This window comes from Ranitomeya imitator, chromosome 1 (assembly GCF_032444005.1).
Source record: "Ranitomeya imitator isolate aRanImi1 chromosome 1, aRanImi1.pri, whole genome shotgun sequence".
In the NCBI taxonomy this organism is placed as follows: Eukaryota; Metazoa; Chordata; class Amphibia; order Anura; family Dendrobatidae; genus Ranitomeya; species Ranitomeya imitator.
The window spans coordinates 503,876,798-503,899,106 of NC_091282.1; the positions used below are offsets into that span (position 1 = coordinate 503,876,798).

General features: G+C 44.8%; 1 protein-coding gene across 1 annotated transcript in view; it reads right to left on the reverse strand.

Moving 5' to 3' along the window:
- Nucleotides 1-22,309, reverse strand: part of LOC138675002 (WD repeat-containing protein 64-like) — a 178,129-nt gene that overhangs the window by 141,822 nt on the left and 13,998 nt on the right. The window contains exons 6-8 of the mRNA XM_069762941.1: nt 18,438-18,652; nt 17,910-18,044; nt 16,606-16,685 (exon numbers count right to left, since the gene is read on the reverse strand). Of these exons, the coding sequence (XP_069619042.1) occupies nt 16,606-16,685; nt 17,910-18,044; nt 18,438-18,652 (430 nt within the window). The remainder of the gene's footprint in view (nt 1-16,605; nt 16,686-17,909; nt 18,045-18,437; nt 18,653-22,309) is intronic.

Below are 22,309 nucleotides of genomic sequence, written 5' to 3' on the forward strand. Positions count from 1 at the left end.
TCTCGTTTAGTAGTTGTTGGAAACTACACTGCATTAGGCCTACAAATTGGGTATGGGGTGTAGAGAGATGGTGTGTTACACTCCAAGGTGTTCCCCAGGTTTCGTCCACATTGCTTCGGTCTTCCGACTCTCGTTTAGTAGTTGTAGAAAACTACACTGCATTAGGCCTACAAATTGGGTATGGGGTGTAGAGACGGTGTGTTCCAATCCAAGGTGTTCCCCAGGTTTCCTCGCCATTGCTTTAATCTTAATGCTCTCGTTTAGTAGTTGTTGGAAACTACACTGCATTAGGCCTACAAATTGGGTATGGGGTGTAGAGACGGTGTGTTCAACTCCATGGTGTTCCCCAGGTTTCCTCTCCATTGCTTCAATCTTAATGCTCTCGTTTAGTAGTTGTTGAAAACTACACTGCATTAGGCCTACAAATTGGGTATGGGGTGTAGAGAGATGGTGTGTTACACTCCAAGGTGTTCCCCAGGTTTCGTCCACATTGCTTCGATCTTAATGCTCTCGTTTAGTAGTTGTTGGAAACTACACTGCATTAGGCCTACAAATTGGGTATGGGGTGTAGAGACGGTGTGTTCCACTCCAAGGTGTTCCCCAGGTTTCCTATCCATTGCTTCAATCTTAATGCTCTCGTTTAGTAGTTGTTGGAAACTACACTGCATTAGGCCTACAAATTGGGTATGGGGTGTAGAGACGGTGTGTTCCACTCCAAGGTGTTCCCCAGGTTTCCTCGCCATTGCTTCGATCTTCTGGCTCTCGTTTAGTAGTTGTTGGAAACTACACTGCATTAGGCCTACAAATTGGGTATGGGGTGTAGAGACGGTGTGTTCCACTCCAAGGTGTTCCCCAGGTTTCCTCGCCATTGCTTCAATCTTAATGCTCTCGTTTAGTAGTTGTTGGAAACTACACTGCATTAGGCCTACAAATTGGGTATGGGGTGTAGAGACGGTGTGTTCCACTCCAAGGTGTTCCTGTTGTGAATTCTGTGGCAGAGCTCCCTCCTGTGGTCACAAGTTGTACTTCGGCTGATTCTCTCTGTGAGCTTCTGTTGGTGGAGGGAAGTGGTACTGCGGCTTCTGAGTTTCCTCCCTCAGGTGATCTGGTGAGGTCGTTAGGTGCTTCTCTACTTAACTCCACCTAATGCTTTGATCCTGGCTTCCTGTCAATGTTCCAGTGTTGGACTTGCTTTTCCCTGGATCATTCCTGTGGCCTGCTGCTCAGCATAGCTAAGTTCTTCTTTGCTATTTGTTTGCTATTTTTTCTGTCCAGCTTGTCTAATTTGTTGCTGGAAGCTCTGGGATGCAAAGGGTGTACCTCCGTGCCGTTAGTTCGGTACGGAGGGTCTTTTTGCCCCCTTTGCGTGGTTTTCTTTAGGGTTTTGTGTAGACCGCAAAGTTACCTTTCTATCCTCGCTCTGTTAAGAAAGTCGGGCCTCACTTTGCTGAATCTATTTCATCTCTACGTTTGTCTTTTCATCTTAACTCACAGTCATTATATGTGGGGGCTGCCTTTTCCTTTGGGGTATTTCTCTGAGGCAAGGTAGGCTTATTTTCTATCTTCAGGCTAGTTAGTTTCTCAGGCTGTGCCGAGTTGCATAGGCAGAGTTAGGCGCAATCCACGGCTGTCTCTAGTGTTGTTTGGAGAGGATTAGGGATTGCGGTCTGCAGAGTTCCCACGTCTCAGAGCTCGTTCTATGATTTTGGGTTATTGTCAGATCACTGTATGTGCTCTGACCGCTATGTCCATTGTGGTACTGAATTGCCTTTCATAACAGTACAGGAAGCCAAAAGTACTAATGATTCTCAATAGAGGGAAAGGAGAAGTTCTGAGACCATTTTTTTTTCTTTGCACTGTGTTTTGCCTTTTTTTTCCCCTAGACATTTGGGTGGTTCAGTACACAGGTGTAGCGATGGACATTAGAAGTCTGTCTTCATTTGTGGATCAGCTCTCGGCAAGAGTACAAAAGATTCAAGACACTATTGATCAGAAATCTATGTTAGAACCAAGAATTCCTATTCCTGATTTGTTTTTTGGAGATAGAACTAAGTTTCTGAGTTTCAAAAATAATTGTAAATTGTTTCTGGCCTTGAAACCTCGCTCCTCTGGTGATCCAGTTCAACAGGTTTTGATTGTTATTTCTATTTTGCGCGGCGACCCTCAGGACTGGGCATTTTCTCTTGCGCCAGGAGATCCTGCATTGAGTAATATCGATGCGTTTTTCCTGGCGCTCGGATTGCTGTACGATGAACCTAATTCAGTGGATCAGGCAGAGAAAAATTTGCTGGCTCTTTGTCAGGGTCAGGATGAGATAGAGGTATATTGTCAGAAATTTAGAAAGTGGTCCGTGCTCACTCAATGGAATGAATCTGCGCTGGCAGCTATGTTCAGAAAGGGTCTCTCTGAAGCCCTTAAGGATGTCATGGTGGGATTTCCTATGCCTGCTGGTTTGAATGAGTCTATGTCTTTGGCCATTCAGATCGGTCGACGCTTGCGTGAGCGTAAATCTGTGCACCATTTGGCGGTATTACCTGAGCTTAAACCTGAGCCTATGCAGTGCGATAGGACTTTGATCAGAGTTGAACTGCAAGAACACAGACGTCTGAATGGGCTGTGTTTCTACTGTGGTGATTCCACTCATGCTATCTCTGATTGTCCTAAGCGCACTAAGCGGTTCGCTAGGTCTGCCACCATTGGTACGGTACAGTCAAAATTTCTTCTGTCCGTTACCTTGATCTGTTCTTTGTCATCGTATTCTGTCATGGCATTTGTGGATTCAGGCGCTGCCCTGAATTTGATGGACTTGGAGTATGCTAAGCGTTGTGGGTTTCTCTTAGAGCCCTTGCAGTGTCCTATTCCATTGAGAGGAATTGATGCCACGCCTTTGGCCAAGAATAAGCCTCAATACTGGACCCAGCTGACCATGTGCATGGCTCCTGCACATCAGGAGGTTATTTGCTTTCTGGTGTTGCATAATCTGCATGATGTAGTCGTGTTGGGGTTGCCATGGCTACAAGCCCATAATCCAGTATTAGATTGGAAATCCATGTCGGTGTCCAGCTGGGGTTGTCAGGGGGTACATGGTGATGTTCCATTTCTGTCAATTTCGTCATCCACCCCTTCTGAGGTTCCAGAGTTCTTGTCTGATTACCGGGATGTATTTGATGAGCCCAAGTCCGATGCCCTACCTCCGCATAGGGATTGTGATTGTGCTATCAATTTGATTCCTGGTAGTAAATTCCCAAGAGGTCGACTGTTTAATTTGTCCGTGCCTGAGCACGCCGCTATGCGCAGTTATGTGAAGGAATCCCTGGAGAAGGGGCATATTCGCCCGTCATCGTCACCATTAGGAGCAGGGTTCTTTTTTGTAGCCAAGAAGGATGGTTCGCTGAGACCTTGTATAGATTACCGCCTTCTAAATAAGATCACGGTTAAATTTCAGTACCCCTTGCCATTGTTATCTGATTTGTTTGCTCGGATTAAGTGGGCTAGTTGGTTCACCAAGATAGATCTTCGTGGTGCGTATAATCTGGTGCGAATCAGGCGAGCAGATGAATGGAAAACTGCATTTAATACGCCCGAGGGTCATTTTGAGTATCTAGTGATGCCATTCGGACTTGCCAATGCTCCATCAGTGTTTCAGTCCTTTATGCATGACATCTTCCGAGAGTACCTGGATAAATTCCTGATTGTGTACTTGGATGACATTTTGATCTTCTCGGATGATTGGGAGTCTCATGTGAAGCAGGTCAGAACAGTTTTTCAGGTCCTGCGTGCTAATTCTTTGTTTGTGAAGGGATCAAAGTATCTCTTTGGTGTGCAGAAGGTTTCATTTTTGGGGTTCATCTTTTCCCCTTCTACTATCGAGATGGATCCTGTTAAGGTCCAAGCCATCCATGATTGGACTCAGCCGACATCTCTGAAAAGTCTGCAAAAGTTCCTGGGCTTTGCTAATTTTTATCGTCGCTTCATCTGCAATTTTTCTAGTATTGCCAAACCATTGACCGATTTGACCAAGAAGGGTGCTGATTTGGTCAATTGGTCTTCTGCTGCTGTGGAAGCTTTTCAAGAGTTGAAGCGTCGTTTTTCTTCTGCCCCTGTGTTGTGTCAACCAGATGTTTCTCTTCCGTTCCAGGTCGAGGTTGATGCTTCTGAGATTGGAGCAGGGGCTGTTTTGTCGCAGAGAGGTTCTGATTGCTCAGTGATGAAACCATGCGCTTTTTTTTCCAGGAAGTTTTCGCCTGCTGAGCGAAATTATGATGTGGGCAACCGAGAGTTGCTGGCCATGAAGTGGGCATTCGAGGAGTGGCGTCATTGGCTTGAAGGAGCTAAGCATCGCGTGGTGGTATTGACTGATCATAAGAACTTGACTTATCTTGAGTCTGCTAAGCGGTTGAATCCTAGACAGGCTCGTTGGTCGCTGTTTTTTGCCCGTTTTGACTTTGTGATTTCGTACCTTCCGGGCTCTAAAAATGTGAAGGCGGATGCTCTGTCTAGGAGTTTTGTGGCCGACTCTCCGGGTTTGTCTGAGCCAGCGGGTATCCTCAAGGAAGGAGAAATTGTGTCTGCCATCTCCCCTGATTTGCGGTGGGTGCTGCAAAAATTTCAGGCTAATAAACCTGATCGTTGTCCAGCGGAGAGACTGTTTGTCCCTGATAAGTGGACCAATAAAGTTATCTCTGAGGTTCATTGTTCGGTGTTGGCTGGTCATCCTGGAATCTTTGGTACCAGAGAGTTAGTGGCTAAATCCTTTTGGTGGCGGTCTCTGTCGCGGGATGTGCGTGCTTTTGTGCAGTCCTGTGGGATTTGTGCTCGGGCTAAGCCCTGCTGTTCGCGTGCCAGTGGGTTGCTTTTGCCCTTGCCGGTCCCGAAGAGGCCTTGGACACATATCTCTATGGATTTTATTTCTGATCTTCCCGTTTCTCAAAAGATGTCAGTCATTTGGGTGGTCTGTGATCGCTTTTCTAAGATGGTCCATCTGGTACCCTTGTCTAAATTGCCTTCCTCCTCTGATTTGGTGCCATTGTTCTTCCAGCATGTGGTTCGTTTACATGGCATTCCAGAGAATATCGTTTCTGACAGAGGTTCCCAGGTTGTTTCAAGGTTTTGGCGAGCCTTTTGTGGTAGGATGGGCATTGACTTGTCTTTTTCCTCGGCTTTCCATCCTCAGACTAATGGCCAGACCGAACGAACCAATCAGACCTTGGAAACATATCTGAGATGCTTTGTTTCTGCCGATCAGGATGACTGGGTGTCCTTTTTCCCTTTGGCTGAGTTCGCCCTTAATAATCGGGCCAGCTCGGCTACCTTGGTTTCGCCATTTTTCTGCAATTCTGGGTTCCATCCTCGTTTCTCTTCAGGACAGGTTGAGTCTTCGGACTGTCCTGGTGTGGATACTGTGGTGGACAGGTTGCAGCAGATTTGGACTCATGTAGTGGACAATTTGACCTTGTCCCAGGAGAAGGCTCAACGTTTCGCTAATCGCAGACGCCGTGTGGGTCCCCGACTTCGTGTTGGGGATCTGGTTTGGTTATCTTCTCGTCATATTCCTATGAAGGTTTCCTCTCCTAAGTTTAAACCTCGTTTCATTGGTCCGTATAGGATTTCTGAGGTTCTTAATCCTGTGTCTTTTCGTCTGACCCTTCCGGATTCTTTTTCCATACATAACGTATTCCATAGGTCATTGTTGCGGAGATACGTGGCACCTATGGTTCCATCTGTTGATCCTCCTGCCCCGGTTTTGGTGGAGGGGGAATTGGAGTATATTGTGGAGAAGATTTTGGATTCTCGTGTTTCTAGACGGAAACTCCAGTATCTGGTTAAATGGAAGGGTTATGCTCAGGAAGATAATTCCTGGGTTTTTGCCTCTGATGTCCATGCTCCCGATCTTGTTCATGCCTTTCATGTGGCTCATCCTGGTCGGCCTGGGGGCTCTGGTGAGGGTTCGGTGACCCCTCCTCAAGGTGGGGGTACTGTTGTGAATTCTGTGGCAGAGCTCCCTCCTGTGGTCACAAGTGGTACTTCGGCTGATTCTCTCTGTGAGCTTCTGTTGGTGGAGGGAAGTGGTACTGCGGCTTCTGAGTTTCCTCCCTCAGGTGATCTGGTGAGGTCGTTAGGTGCTTCTCTACTTAACTCCACCTAATGCTTTGATCCTGGCTTCCTGTCAGTGTTCCAGTGTTGGACTTGCTTTTCCCTGGATCATTCCTGTGGCCTGCTGCTCAGCATAGCTAAGTTCTTCTTTGCTATTTGTTTGCTATTTTTTCTGTCCAGCTTGTCTAATTTGTTGCTGGAAGCTCTGGGACGCAAAGGGTGTACCTCCGTTCGGTACGGAGGGTCTTTTTGCCCCCTTTGCGTGGTTTTCTTTAGGGTTTTGTGTAGACCGCAAAGTTACCTTTCTATCCTCGCTCTGTTAAGAAAGTCGGGCCTCACTTTGCTGAATCTATTTCATCTCTACGTTTGTCTTTTCATCTTAACTCACAGTCATTATATGTGGGGGGCTGCCTTTTCCTTTGGGGTATTTCTCTGGGGCAAGGTAGGCTTATTTTCTATCTTCAGGCTAGTTAGTTTCTCAGGCTGTGCCGAGTTGCATAGGCAGAGATAGGCGCAAACCACGGCTGCCTCTAGTGTTGTTTGGAGAGGATTAGGGATTGCGGTCTGCAGAGTTCCCACATCTCAGAGCTCGTTCTATGATTTTGGGTTATTGTCAGATCACTGTATGTGCTCTGACCGCTATGTCCATTGTGGTACTGAATTGCCTTTCATAACATGTTCCCCAGGTTTCCTCGCCATTGCTTCGATCTTAATGCTCTCGTTTAGTAGTTGTTGGAAACTACCCTGAATTAGGCCTACAAATTGGGTATGGGGTGTAGAGACGGTGTGTTCCACTCCAAGGTGTTCCCCAGGTTTCGTCCACATTGCTTCGGTCTTCCGACTCTCGTTTAGTAGTTGTAGAAAACTACACTGCATTAGGCCTACAAATTGGGTATGGGGTGTAGAGACGGTGTGTTCCAATCCAAGGTGTTCCCCAGGTTTCCTCGCCATTGCTTCAATCTTAATGCTCTCGTTTAGTAGTTGTTGGAAACTACACTGCATTAGGCCTACAAATTGGGTATGGGGTGTAGAGAGACGGTGTGTTACACTCCAATGTGTTCCCCAGGTTTCCTCTCCATTGCTTCAATCTTAATGCTCTCGTTTTGTAGTTGTTGGAAACTACACTGCATTAGGCCTACACATTTGGTATGGGGTGTAGAGACGGTGTGTTCAACTCCAAGGTGTTCCCCAGGTTTCCTCTCCATTGCTTTGATCTTCTGGCTCTCGTTTAGTAGTTGTTGGAAACTACACTGCATTAGGCCTACAAATTGGGTATGGGGTGTAGAGACGGTGTGTTCTACTCCAAGGTGTTCCCCAGGTTTCCTCGCCATTGCTTCAATCTTAATGCTCTCGTTTATTAGTTGTTGGAACCTACACTGCATTAGGCCTACACATTTGGTATGGGGTGTAGAGACGGTGTGTTCAACTCCAAGGTGTTCCCCAGGTTTCCTCTCCATTGCTTCAATCTTAATGCTCTCGTTTAGTAGTTGTTGGAAACTACACTGCATTAGGCCTACAAATTGGGTATGGGGTGTAGAGAGATGGTGTGTTACACTCCAAGGTGTTCCCCAGGTTTCGTCCACATTGCTTCGATCTTAATGCTCTCGTTTAGTAGTTGTTGGAAACTACACTGCATTAGGCCTACAAATTGGGTATGGGGTGTAGAGACGGTGTGTTCCACTCCAAGGTGTTCCCCAGGTTTCCTCTTCATTGCTTCAATCTTAATGCTCTCGTTTAGTAGTTGTTGGAAACTACACTGCATTAGGCCTACAAATTGGGTATGGGGTGTAGAGACGTTGTGTTCCACTCCAAGGTGTTCCCCAGGTTTCCTCGCCATTGCTTCGATCTTAATGCTCTCGTTTAGTAGTTGTTGGAAACTACACTGCATTAGGCCTACAAATTGGGTATGGGGTGTAGAAACGGTGTGTTCCACTCCAAGGTGTTCCCCAGGTTTCCTCGCCATTGCTTCAATCTTAATGCTCTCGTTTAGTAGTTGTTGGAAACTACACTGCATTAGGCCTACAAATTGGATATGGGGTGTAGAGACGGTGTGTTCCACTCCAAGGTGTTCCCCAGGTTTCCTCGCCATTGCTTTGATCTTAATGCTCTCGTTTAGTAGTTGTTGGAAACTACACTGCATTAGGCCTACAAATTGGGTATGGGGTGTAGAGACGGTGTGTTCCACTCCAAGGTGTTCCCCAGGTTTCGTCCACATTGCTTCGGTCTTCCGACTCTCGTTTAGTAGTTGTAGAAAACTACACTGCATTAGGCCTACAAATTGGGTATGGGGTGTAGAGACGGTGTGTTCCACTCCAAGGTGTTCCCCAGGTTTCCTCGCCATTGCTTCAATCTTAATGCTCTCGTTTAGTAGCTGTTGGAAACTACACTGCATTAGGCCTACAAATTGGGTATGGGGTGTAGAGACGGTGTGTTCCACTCCAAGGTGTTCCCCAGGTTTCCTCGCCATTGCTTCAATCTTAATGCTCTCGTTTAGTAGTTGTTGGAAACTACACTGCATTAGGACTACAAATTGGGTATGGGGTGTAGAGACGGTGTGTTCCACTCCAAGGTGTTCCCCAGGTTTCCTCGCCATTGCTTCGATCTTAATGCTCTCGTTTAGTAGTTGTTGGAAACTACACTGCATTAGGCCTACAAATTGGGTATGGGGTGTAGAGACGGTGTCTTCCACTCCAAGGTGTTCTCCAGGTTGCCTTTCCTGAGCTTCTATCTTCAGGCTCTTGTTAAATAGTGGTTAAATGGATCAACTGCATTTGGCGTACTAGTTGGTTTGGGGCCTACTAACAGTGTCTGCCGCTCCTTGCTGTTCTCCTGGTTTCCTGTCCTGAAATTCCATTTTCAGGCTCTCGTTAAGTAGTTGTTAATGTTAGACTGCATTTGGCATACTAGTTGGGTTGGGGCCTACTATCGGTGTCTGCCACTCCTTGCTGTTCTCCTCCACTGAACAAAGCTGTGCCGCCTGTTTACTACGGTTGCCAATTTTGAACTGCATTTCGACTACTTACTGATTTGGGCCTACTCTCTGTGTCAGACTCTCATTCCAGTTGTCCTCCACTGCAATGCCCCCTGGTTAGTCCTGTGTTACCAATTTTGAACTGCATTTAGCCCACTTTATTCTTTGGGCCTATATCTGTGTTTCCTCCTCATCCTGCCCATTGCCCAGCCAGTGATAGATGAGTCTGCTGGTACATTGACCCATAACGCAACATTCCCCGTGCACGCTACACAGCAAGATTGTGACCCTGCTGAAAGTCAGGTTCCTCTTCCCGCATACCATACCACCTTACACGGGGACAAAGAGGAAGGTGCAGATGAAAGTGCAGGTTCCTTCATCAGGTGGGGAGAGGAATACTAGTTGGCGATGTCACTGGCACAGGGCCTCTCATAGTACGCAAAAGTGTTGCTGCCGGTGGGAGGCGCCCCCGCCGTGCAAACACACCGCTGTACTTTGAGGGGCCCTGTGCCAATGCCAACGAGTGGGCCCCCCCTGCTTGCTCAGGATCACAGCACTTGCAAAGTTTAAATACTTACCTCTCCCTGCTCCACTGCTGTGACGTGTTCCAGATTTCCTGGGCCCACTAATTACTTGAACTAGCCCTACCCCCCACAACTTTAGCCAAATGACCCCCAATTTCAAATGCCTTCCAATTATTATAAGGTAAATTACGATTGACAAGCTTCTGTAACAAGAATGGATGTTTTTGCCATTAAAATGGGCAGTGTAGGTGTTTTCCTGGCCTCCACTCACTGCCGACTATGCTCCCCCATTGACTTGCATTGGGTTTCGTGTTTCGGGCGATACCCGACTTTTCGCGATAATCGGCCGATTCCACTCGACTCGACTTCTAAGATAGTCGGGTTTCGCGAAACACGGCTCGACTCTAAAAAGGTCAAGGTCGCTCAACCCTACTGAAGACTCTTTCTGATAGCACACTAGCAGCAGGGCAAGCGAGCTCCTGTAATGCATATTCTGCCAATTCAGGCCAGGTGTCTATTTTAGATGCCCAGTAATCAAGGGGGAATGACCTGTGAGGGAGAACATCGATAAGGGAGGAAAAGTCGTTCGTAACCATACTGGACAAATGCTGTCTCCTGTCACTTTGAATCGAAGCAGCAGTACCTGTCGTGTCAGCGGTCATTGCGAAATCACTCCACAACCTGGTCATAAAACCTCTCTGTCCAACGCCACTTTGGATTTATGCACGTCTAACACCTCTGCCATGTTGCCCCCTACAGCTCGTGTGAGAACCATCACCGCCGCTGTCTGCTGGGAATGCCTGAACCAAACAGTCTACAAGAGTTGCTTGTTTGGTAGCCAATAGTTGCTCAAGGTTCTCATATGGCATGATATTTTGTCATTTTCCTTTATATCGTGGATTCAGGAGGCAGGCCAACCAGTAATCGTCATCGGTCATCATTTTGATAATGCGGGGGTCCCTTTTTAGGATACGCAAGGCATACTCAGCCATGTGGGCCAATGTTCCAGGTGTCAATTCACTGCTTGTGCTGGGTTGAGGAGCACTTTCTTGCAAATCAACATCACTTGTGTCCCGCAAAAACCCTGTTCCTGACCTTGCAACGCCACCAGTTTCTATTGCCCCCTGAGAAGCATCCTCCTCCCATAAATATTCATCCCCATTATCCTCCTCCTCTTCGTCCACCACCTTGTCCAGGAGAGTTCCCTGAGCAGACAATGACTGACTGTCATCAAGGCTTCCCTCCTCCTCGGCTGCAGACGCCAGCTCCTTAATGTGTGTCAAACTTTGCATCAGCGGATGCATTAGTGGGATGCTCATGCTTATGATGGCGTCATCTGCACTTACCAGCCGTGTGCATTCCTCAAAACACTGAAGGACTTGACAGAGGTCTTTTAGCTTCGAACATTGCACACCAGACAACTCCATGTCTGCCATCCAAGTGCCTGCCTGTGTATGTGTATCCTCCCACAAATTAATTACAGCACGCCTCTGTTCGCACAGCCTCTGAACCATGTGCAGTGTGGAGTTCCACTTTGTTGCAACGTCGATTATTAGGCGGTGCTTCGGAAGATTCAGCGATCGCTGATGATTCAGCATATGGCTGGAGTGTACGGGCGACCGGCGGATGTGCGAGCAAAGTCTTCGCACCTTCAGGAGCGGGGCTGATAACTCCAGATAATTTTTGAGGAAGCACTGCACCACCAGGTTCAAGGTGTGAGCCAGGCAAGGTATGTGTTTAAGTTCTGAAAGGGCTTTGGCAGCCATAAAATTCCTTCCGTTATCACTGACTACCTTGCCTGCCTCAAGATGTACACTGCCCAGCCATGACTGAGTTTGTTGCTGCAAGTACTCGGCCAGTACTTCCGCGGTGTGTCTGTTGTCGCCCAAACACTTCATTTGCGACACAGCCTGCTGACGCTTACCACTAGCTGTTCGATAATGGGACACCTTGTGTGCAACACTGGCAGCTGCGGATGGAGTGGTTGTGCGACTGCGCTCTGTGGGACGAGCTTTCGCTTCTGGAGGAGGAGGGGTGGAGAACACCTACAGCCAACTGTTTCCTAGATCGTGGGCTAGGCAGAACTGTCCCACTATTGCTGTCCCCTGTGGACTCTGCATCCACCACATTAACCCAGTGCACTGTGATGGACACGTAACTTCCCTGGCCATGCCTAATGGTCCATGTATCTGTTGTGAGGTGCACTTTTCCACTGACTGATTGCCTCAGTGCATGGACAATGTGGTCTTTGAGATGCTGGTGGAGGGCTGGGATGGCTTTTCTCGCAAAGAAGTGCCGACTTGGTAGGTCATAGCGTGGTACTGCGTAGACCATCAGGTCTTTGAAAGCTTCGCTTTCAACCAACCGGTAGGGCATCATCTCTAACGAGATTAGTATAGCAATGTAGGCGTTCAAACCCTGTGTACGCGGATGAGAGGATGAGTACTTTCTTTTCCTAACGAGAGTCTCTTGTAGGGTGAGCTGGACTGGAGAGCTGCATATGGTGGAACTAGCGGTGGTGGTGGTGGACATGGCGGATTGAGAGAGGGTTGGTGATGGTATTCTTGATGTTGGCCTACATACAGTGTTTCCTACCAATAAACTTGTGATTCCCTGACTGCTTTGGCCTTGCGACGATACCTCCACATTTGCTGCTGGTGGTGTCCTAACCGGTGGGATTACAGTGAGGGAAGCAATGTAGCATTGCTGACTACCTTCATTCTGTGCAGGTGCACCAACGGTACGGGACGTTTGGTAGTTAGTCCAGGCTTGCAAGTGCATGCTGGTTAAATGTCTAAGCATGCACGCTGTATTTAAATTTTGAAGATTCTTCCCTCTGCTAAAGGTCTTTGAGCATTTCTTACAGATAACTTTTGACTGATCATTCGAATCTTGGTTAAAAAATTGCCACACTACACTCTTCCTACTATGGAATACCTTTTCAGGCATTGCACGCTGTGCTACTTTCACTGGATGGACACACTGTCCTAAAACTGTTTTTGTTTTTGACAAACGTTTTTTGCCTTATACGGGCCTGCCAGATGACAGCGGTTGCGATGTAGATGGCTGCTGCGGATCATCCTCCTCCGCTTCTGAGCTACTGGCAGCAGCACCCTCTTCCCCCAATGGCTGCCAACCTGGGTCAACAACTGGGTCATCTATCACCTCCTCTTCAATGTCATGTGCACCTTCCTCTGTGTCACCGTGTAAGGTGCTATAGCATTTGGGACAGGGCACCATAGTCTCATCAGGGTCAGATTCTGGCTCAGTAAACTGCGAGGGCAATGTAGTGATCTGAGTCAATGGAATAGCATAATAATCTAGCTGTGGCTGTGCATCAGTGCACTCCATGGCTGATTCCTCTTGTAATGGGCAGTTAACAATTTCCCTTTCTAACCCAGGCACGGTATGTGTAAAGAGCTCCATGGAGTAACCTGTAGTGTCACCTGACGCATCCTTCACTTTTGGTTTGGGTGAAGGACACAAGGAAACGTCTTGTTCCTTACCGGGAGCATCCACTGACGACTCGCTGCTTTTATATTTGGAACTTTCTGAAGAGGAGGCGAAAGAGCTAGAGGTTGAGTCAGCAAGGAAAGCCAAAACTTTTTCCTGCTGCTCCAGCTTTAAAAGCTGTTTTCCTACTCCCAGATAAGGGAGTCTTTGAGGCCTTGTGTAGCCAGACGATGACGCTGGCTCAACACCTCCAGCCTTAGGTGCTATTGTGCTTTTGCCTCTACCACCAGATGCACCACCACCACCACCATCAGTACCAGCTGGCAACCACTGCCCACAGGCTCTTCCACCAGACTTCCTCATTTTTTGGAAAATCTAACCAAATAACAACCGTTATATGGTACTATAAAACAAGGTAGAAGGTGTATATAAACTTGTTGAGAATTTAAATCTCCCTTTTTTTGGGAGACTGAACCAAAACTCGGGCCCTGTGCATAAAACAACACAATGTAAGTGGAAGAAAGTGGCTGGCTGATATACGACAAATTAACAGGACTGATGTATATCCACTTTGTGAGAATTTGAATCTCACTTTTTTGGGGGGACACTGAACAAAAACTCAGGCCCTGTGAATAAAACAACACAATGTAAGTGGCAGAAAGTGGCTGGCTGATATACGACAAACTAACAGGACTGAAGTATATCCACTTTGTGAGAATTTGAATCTCCCTTTTTTTGGGGGAGACTGAACCAAAACTCAGGCCCAGTGTATATACGACAAACTAACAGGACTGAAGTATATCCACTTTGTGAGAATTTGAATCTCCCTTTTTTTGGGGGAGACTGAACCAAAACTCAGGCCCAGTGTATATAACAACGCAATCTAAGTGGCAGAAAGTGGCTGGCTGACATACGACAAACTAACAGGACTGAAGTATATCTACTTTGTGAGAATTTGAATCTCACTTTTTTGGGGGGAGACTGAACCAAATCTCAGGCCCACTGTATAAAACAACACAATGCAAGTGGCAGAAAGTGGCTGGAAGATATATGAAAAAATACAAGGACTGTAGTACAATTTCAATCTCCCTACAATGATCTCAGGACAAGTATGGCAGCAATAAAAAGGACTGCTGCACACAAAAGTGTGGACAAATAAACAAGATAACTGTGCAGAAAGGAGCAACAGGATTTTTGCTTTTAAAAAAGCAGTTGGTTTGCACAGCAGCGTGCAAACAGCAATGCAGCTATCAGGGAGCCTTATAAGGCAGCCTAATAAGCTACAGAGCTGATGCACAAAAATATAGCCTGTCCCTGCAAAAAAATGGTGGTGTTGGACAGTGGAAATCGCTAGAGCACAAGCAGTTTGGGGGTTAATCTTCCCTCCCTAACTATATCCCTTTTTCTGATGAAGCTGCAGCAACCTCTCCCTATGCTAAGATCGGCAGAAGTAAGATGGCGGTCGGCATGCACGCCCCTTTATATGCCGCAGAAAGCAAGCCAATCACTGTCATGCCCTTCTCTAAGATGGTGGGGACCGAGACCTATGTCATCACGCTGCCCAAACTCTGCGTCCTCCTTCATTGGCTGAAAAATGGCGCTGAAATCATCATACGAAACGCGACTCATATGAAATGTGACTTTTGCATGGAGATCGGCGACCTCATGGCCGATCCCACACTAGGATCTGGTCGGGTTTCATGAAACCCGACTTTGCCAAAAGTCGGCGATTTTTGAATTTGTCCGATCCGTTTTGCTCAACCCTAATCCCCAACACTGCTTCATCTGAAGGCTGTGATGAACGGTGATATCAGTAACATTACCTCTGAACACGGCCGCCGGAACTGTGATGCGACAATTCTGGGGTGGCTACGGACTTCTACTTTTTGGCTGGGAAGGACCCAATAACCATGGACCGTGCCAGCCTGATTATAGAAGCCCGCAGCTGTCTGCTTTATCTGTGCTGGTTTTAAAAGGGGGGACCCCACGCCATTTTTTAACCTATGAAAAGCAGAAAACTTCCAACTACTCCAGGCTGACTATAACTGTCATCAGTGTCGCCTCATGAAATAAATGTGTGAAAGAGGGCATCTGAGGTTTTTATTTTTTTAAATAAAGGACTTTCCTGTGTGTGTTTATTAATATTTAATTACATGGTTAGTAATGGGGTGTATGACTGACATGTTTCCATTATTAACGCCAGGGCTTGATGACAACTGTGATTTTTGACAAATCACAGTTGTCATCTATCCCATATATCCCCCGATTGTCACCGCACCAGCGCAATCGGGATGAGCTGGGAAGAGTGCCAGAATTGGTGCATCTAATGTGATTCGCCAATTCAGGGGTGGATACAGGCTTCTATTTTTTGTCAGGGAATGGCCCAATAAACATGGAGCATCCCAACCTTATAATAGAAGGCTGCAGCTGTCTGCTTTAACAACGCTGGTTTTAAAATATACACCATTTTTTACAATTAATTATTTATTTAACAAACCACTGTGAAAAGCAGAAAAAGTTTAAGAATGAATACCCAAAAGTCATTATCTCAATAAATTAGAATAATTAACAAAAACACCTGCAAAGGCTTCCTAAGTGTTTAAAAAGGCCCCTTAGTCTGTTTCAGTAGGCTCCACACTCATGGGGAAAACTGCTGACTTGACACAATCCAAGCTGCTTGAGGTCTAATGTGAAGTTTCCACAATCAGTGATGATTTGGGGAGCCATGTCAACTGCTAGTGTAAGTCCACTATGTTTTATCAAGACCAAAGTCAGCGCAGCCGTCTACCAGGAAATGTTAGAGCACTTCAGGCTTCCCTCTGCCGACAAGCTTTCTGGAGATGAAAATGTAATTCTCCAGCAGGACTTGGCACCTGTCCACACTGCCAAAAGTACCAATACCTGGCTTAAAAGCAACAGTATCACTGTACTTGATCGGCCAGCAAACTCACCTGACCTTAACCCCATAGAGAATCTCTGTCAAGAGGAAGATGAGAGACACCAGTCCCAACAATGCAAACAAACTGAAGGCTGCTATCAAAGCAACCTGGGCTTCCATAACACCTCAGCAGTGTCACAGGCTGATGGCATCCATGCCATGATGCATTGATGCAGTAATTGATGCAAAAGGAGCCCCTACTAAGTAATGAGTGCATTTACTGAACATATATTTCAGTAGGCCAACATTTCGGATTTTAAAATCATTTTTCAAGCTTGTGATATAAAATATTCTAATTTACTGAGATAATGACTTTTAGGTTTTCATTGGCTGTAAGCCATAATCATCAACAGTAACAAAAATAAACACTTGAAGGAGATCACTCTGTAATGACTCTATATAAAATATGAGTTTCACTTTTTGTATTGAAGAACTGAAATAAATGAACTTTTTGATGATATTCTACTTTTTTGAGAAGCACCTGTACTTTGTGTATTTATATAATACTTTCCAGGTAGTTGACTTCTGTATTATTATAACATAAGTCGAGATGTATCTAAATGAGTTACATCACCAATCAGGTTCCACCTTTTGCATTTCAGAGGCCTTATTGAGAATAGTCTTACCTCCTGTTGCGATAATATTTGCTTTCACGCAGTAGGCAAATGTAGTGACCCCTTCAGGAACCGAGAATACATTGACTGATCTGTGTATTAAAAAAACCACAGTACATTATATTTTGCTTTTCTGATAGGGGCAGTAAGACCTCACTGTTTTGACACTTCCATGGCCATCAACTATACGATTGTTTTGAGTCACCATTTAGTCTTTTAGGAAAGGCACGTTCAGCAGATGTTCCACCTTCAGTTCTAACTATGCCGTTTAACAATCTATTCTTTGAAGTGACATTACATATGACTTCTTTAAAAACATATTTGATGTTATGCATCACTGTGAGATCATTGGTAGTTTAAAGAGTAACTAAATTAAGTAGATTTGGTAGGAGTTTGTTTCCTGAGACCTCACTGATTGCTCAAATGACAGCTTGGCAAACACTGGATGTGCGGACCCCCCATTCAAGTGAATGGGGTCCGGGTTCGGGTACTGTACTGGTACCCGAATCCGAACTTTTTGTAACTCTTCAGCCGAACCCGAACATCCAGGTGTCCAGCCATCTCTAGTTGCTATCAATGAAGCTAACACCCTTAGCAAAACATACCTCCCCTCCAGTACTTTGCCAGTGACTTTGTCAAATCATGCAGAGCTCTTCCAGGTCAGGGCACATACCATTGCTCCAGGGGAAAGCATAAGTCACTTATAATAAGTGAAGGCCCACAGCTACTGTTTTGTGTGGTCAAAAATTTCCCTGTTTGTTTTATCACAGGAGTGAGTTTTGCTTTCACGTTCTCAGCCCTCTGAGCTTATCATTAATCAAGTCAGTGATGTAGAAGCTCCAGTGGCCACTGAGCTTATACTGTATGTCACAGACCTGATTTATGATTAGCTCAGAGGGCTGTGGATGCGGCAGCAAAACTCACTCCTGTGATAAAACTGACAGGCAGGGAACTATGTTTCCTCGTACAAACAACTGTGAACCCCTTTATGTTCTGATCTAAGTTAAACAGTACACAGTGCTCCCCAAACTGCTAAAATGTTTTTGACTTTCCATACGATACTTAAATGATATCTGTTCATTTATTAGCTGAATGTATGCTACAATATTCATACACTTTCCATTCAGGCAATCTCAGCTTTCACATTTTATATTTTATGGAATTATGTAATCAATGTAAGGGATTTCAGAGACGATAGGAAGTCATCTGAATTAGAACAATGAGAGAATAACAAAGTTTCAAAGTAACAATATATTGTTTTAATATTTTAAAACTGATTTTGTCATAATGATAGGAAAATCTAATAATGAACATACCCATCATCTTTTATCCTATTCACGTGATCTAGAACAAAGGAATGAATGCTGTCTGGAGAGGATGAAGCAAAGAGGTTTATCTCTGGGAAATACTTTATTTTAACAACCCAATCATGGTGCAGCTTTCTTCTGAACCTAAAAATGCAAACAAAGTCATTGCTGTCTAATCTTTTGAAACCATTTTATACATTTACTAAATTCTCAGCTATTTCATTTTGTATGGGCGGGTGCAAAACCGATACTCCCAATGGCTTCTATCTAATGCTTTCAACCATCCTGGAGCCAGCGGATCCTTCATAGATTTTGGAAACTGTGCCATGAGGGCGCGGCATGTCTCAATTTCGACTGTATCTTTGCCCCCAAAGCGTAGAGACAGATGAATGCAATGGTGGAGCAGGAAGCCTTCAGTATGTAGGTAGATATTTTTATCATTTATGAAAAACAGATTCAATGACCTCACAAGAATGCAGCATATTTACTTTCTTACCCTGATAACTACAGATTTATGTTATAAAGCAACTGCCTCACCTCCTGAATCTTCTGGCATCTAAGACACCTGGATGAGACATCTTTGTGGACTTTAGATCTTCTACCTTTAGTTCATCATTTGAAATAGAATACAGACTTACAAATCCAGCGTCATCTCCTATCAATATATCATCCTGCAAGTACTGGCCTTGTGAAACCACAGTGCAAACGCAAAGAAGGCAGTGCTCCATTGGCTTAATGCAGACATAGTTATCCTTAGAGAGTAAAAACAGTTACAAAAATTAACAAAAAAAGTCAATTTGCATTTTCAGTGTCATGTTTTATTTTGCTATATACCAAGCTAGAATAAGGTTTTTAACCATGCAATGCCTATCCCTATATACTGCATAACCACAGACTAAATGTCATTTTAGGTAATTTTTCAGTATCAAGCATTTAAGTGTGCCTATGTGCCTTTTATTTATATTCTGCTTCTCACCCTGTCACCTGTTCCTCCTCCCCTTCCCTCTCCATAGAGTTGAACCATGATACTTGAACTATTCATCTATGCAAAGTTTCCTAAAAAGACAAAGACCATTTTTCCCCCATTAAAAATAAAGCTAATAAAAAAAATACACATATGTGGTATCGCCATGTTCAGAAATATCTGAAAAAATGATGTTTTGCCCCCCCAAAAAAATAAGCCATCACACAGCCCTGTTGACCCAAAAATGAAAACGTTACAGGTATTGGACAATAGTGACACAACTCAAAGCTTTTTTGCAAGCTTCTGATTTTTTTTGTCACTAAAATAATTTAAAAAAATGGACGTTTAGTATCGCCATAATCATATTGATGAGTGGAATCTTACTGTGAAATCATTTTTACCGCAAAATGTACACCGTAAAAATTCCCAAAGCCACAATGCCAGAATTGTGTTTTTTCACAATTTCTCCTCACTTGGAAATTGTTTCCCGTTTTCCAGTATACCATGTGGTAAAATTAAGGATGTAATTCAAAACCACAAATCATCCTGCAAAAATCAAGCTCTCGTAATTCTTTAACAGGAGAATTAAAGAGTTGTTAATCTGGGAAGAAGGGGAGGGAAAAAAATGAAAATGATCTGATCTCTCCTTCACCTCCCACATACAATCTCTTGCCCGCTCGTGCCGCTTACACCTAAAGAACATCTCTAGAATCCGCCCTTTTCTCACCATGGAGACAACAAAAACTCTCACTGTAGCCCTAATCCACTCCCGTCTGGACTACTGTAACGCTCTATTAATTGGCCTCCCCCTTACTCGACTTTCCCCTCTCCAGTCTATCCTTAATGCAGCAGCCAGGGTTGTCCATCTGGCTAATCGTTACTCGGACGTGTCCGCTCTTCGCCAGTCGTTACACTGGCTGCCCATTCATTACAGGATACAATTCAAAGTACTTGTTCTCACCCACAAAGCTCTCCACAGTGTCGCACCCCCTTACATCTCCTCCCTCATTTCTGTCTATCGGCCTAGCCGACCACTGCGCTCTGCAAACGACTTTCGACTAACCTCTGCACTAATCCGTACCTCCCACTCCCGACTCCAAGACTTCTCCCGTGCTGCGCCAATCCTCTGGAATGCTCTACACCAAGATATTAGGACCATCCACAACTTGCATAGTTTTAGGCGCTCGCTCAAAACTCATTTGTTCAGAGCGGCCTATCACGTTCCCTAATCAAACTCATTTTATGTTTGTGTGTGTAGCCCATTCAGTATCTCCATCTACCCCCCACTCCATGAAGATGGCTGGACCATCATTGTAAATACATAATTGTAAATACACACCTGTACTTTGTATCTCCCCCACCTCATTGTAGATTGTAAGCTCTCACGAGCAGGGTTGTCTTATTTTGTCTTATTTTGCTTTATTACTGTATTGTTAACATTGTTACCTATGACTGTTGTGTTTGAAACTGTTAAACTGTAAAGCGCTGCGGAATATGTTGGCGCTATATAAATAAAGATTATTATTAAGATTATTATTAAAATGCAAAAAAAGGAAATTGACCCCGTCATGAAGGGGTTAAGTGAAAACTGCAGCTTCAACCACAATAACTCCAGAGATTTTTTTTCCCGTTAGGAAAATGAGCTGCTATATGTTCACATGTAAATATCAATTTTACCTCCTCGAGTCTGTGTTGCTGAATTTTGTCATAGTTTTTCATAGCAGTTGGAGCTTTATTTTTGCATGACTATTTACTTAAAGGGAACCTGTCAGTAGCATCAAACCTCTTAAGCTGTCTGTATTGACATGCAGGTCATAGGAAGCTAAATAAAATGATACTTTGATATTTGAAATCTGATGTCTTATTCCAGAGAAATCCATATTTTTCTTACAAGTAATTGAGCTGTTCAGGACTCTGACCGGACGCTGACCTGACCTCCTTTGCTTTTTTAATTGAAAGATGTGTTTGTAACGAGAAAAACCTCAGCTCTGCTATAGTGTGTTAGTTGTACTCACAGACAGCTCTGTAGTGAGATCGGTGGAGCTGACTGTCAGTCATTACATGTCTCACATTCATTACGCCCACTTTCATTTACAATAAGCTCTGGAGGCAGATTCTTATGCAGAGCAGTGTCCTGTCCATAGATCTTAACAGCTTATTTACATATTAAGAAAAACATAAATTTCTTTGGAGTAAGACATTGGATCACAGATAGGGATGGGCGAACCTGAACTGTAAAGTTCGGGACTCGTAATGAACACATAGCATTTGGTCACAAGGTCCCGAACACAGGTTTCCATAGGAAACCCGGTTTACAGTTCAGGTTCAGTTCGGGTCCAGGGCCTGTAAAAGAAAGCATAAAATTAATAATAAACATTATAAATATTATACTTACCTGTCCAGCAAAGTGTCCTCCCGTCCTGCTGTCTCCCGGCCGCATCTGCTTCCGGGGTCGCTCATTACCACCGCATGAACTCTGCCGGAAAAAGCCGAAGACTGCCGAGTGCAGTGAATACCGCCAAAAGGTAATAAGCAGCCCCAGAAGCATATGCGGCCGGGAGACAGCGGGACGGGAGGACGCGTCGCTGGACAAGTAAGTATAATTATAATGTTTATTATTAATTTTATGCTTTCTTTTACAGCCCCCCCGCTCCATCCCTTATCTGTAAAGTCCAAGCTCATGGTTCAGATGCAAGTTTGCATCATCTCCAGCCCAAACTCAAACTTTACAGAAAAACTCAGGCGAACCCGCCCATCCCGATCATTGGGGGGGTTCGCCCATCACTAATCGCAGATATCTTGGTATCGTTTTATAAAACTTTCAATTACCTACATGCCCATATAGTCGGCTTAGGAGGGTTGGTCCTATTGACAGATTCTATTTAAAAGATATAATTCCAGAAACCTACAGCCACCACAAGAAAGATCTTAGGCACTTACAATATGCTAATATCTTATTGAGTTTAATTCTTAAAGACCATGCTGAACGTTCCTAAGCTCCCCCTTATGGTGACAGTTGTAAATACTGGAGGAAAGTAGATTAAAGCCAGCCGCCAATGCTGAGCAGGAGACAAGGTCAGTAGAAACTTTTTACTAAAAAATATTATGTACAGTAAATAGCGAGGACACAACTTTATGAACGTTTCCTTCACAACACGGAGCATTTTCCACACACAGATCCAATTCTTTCCTCTTTACTTGTTATTCTTTATCTTCTTTGTTCTAGTCTACTTCACTACAACCCTGCTTAGAACTACAATCCAGTTAGCAAGAATCCTATATTCTCAACCCTCAGTTCTGTATCTTCTTTCCCCTCTAGGGAACTATATTTCCAGTATGGCTGGGACTTAACTTCTCTGTACCTGATGCTCTGGCTCTCCCACCTGGGGCACTCTCTTTGTCTCACGTACTCTGTCCCATCTTGGTCCGTTACCTCTCTGAGTTA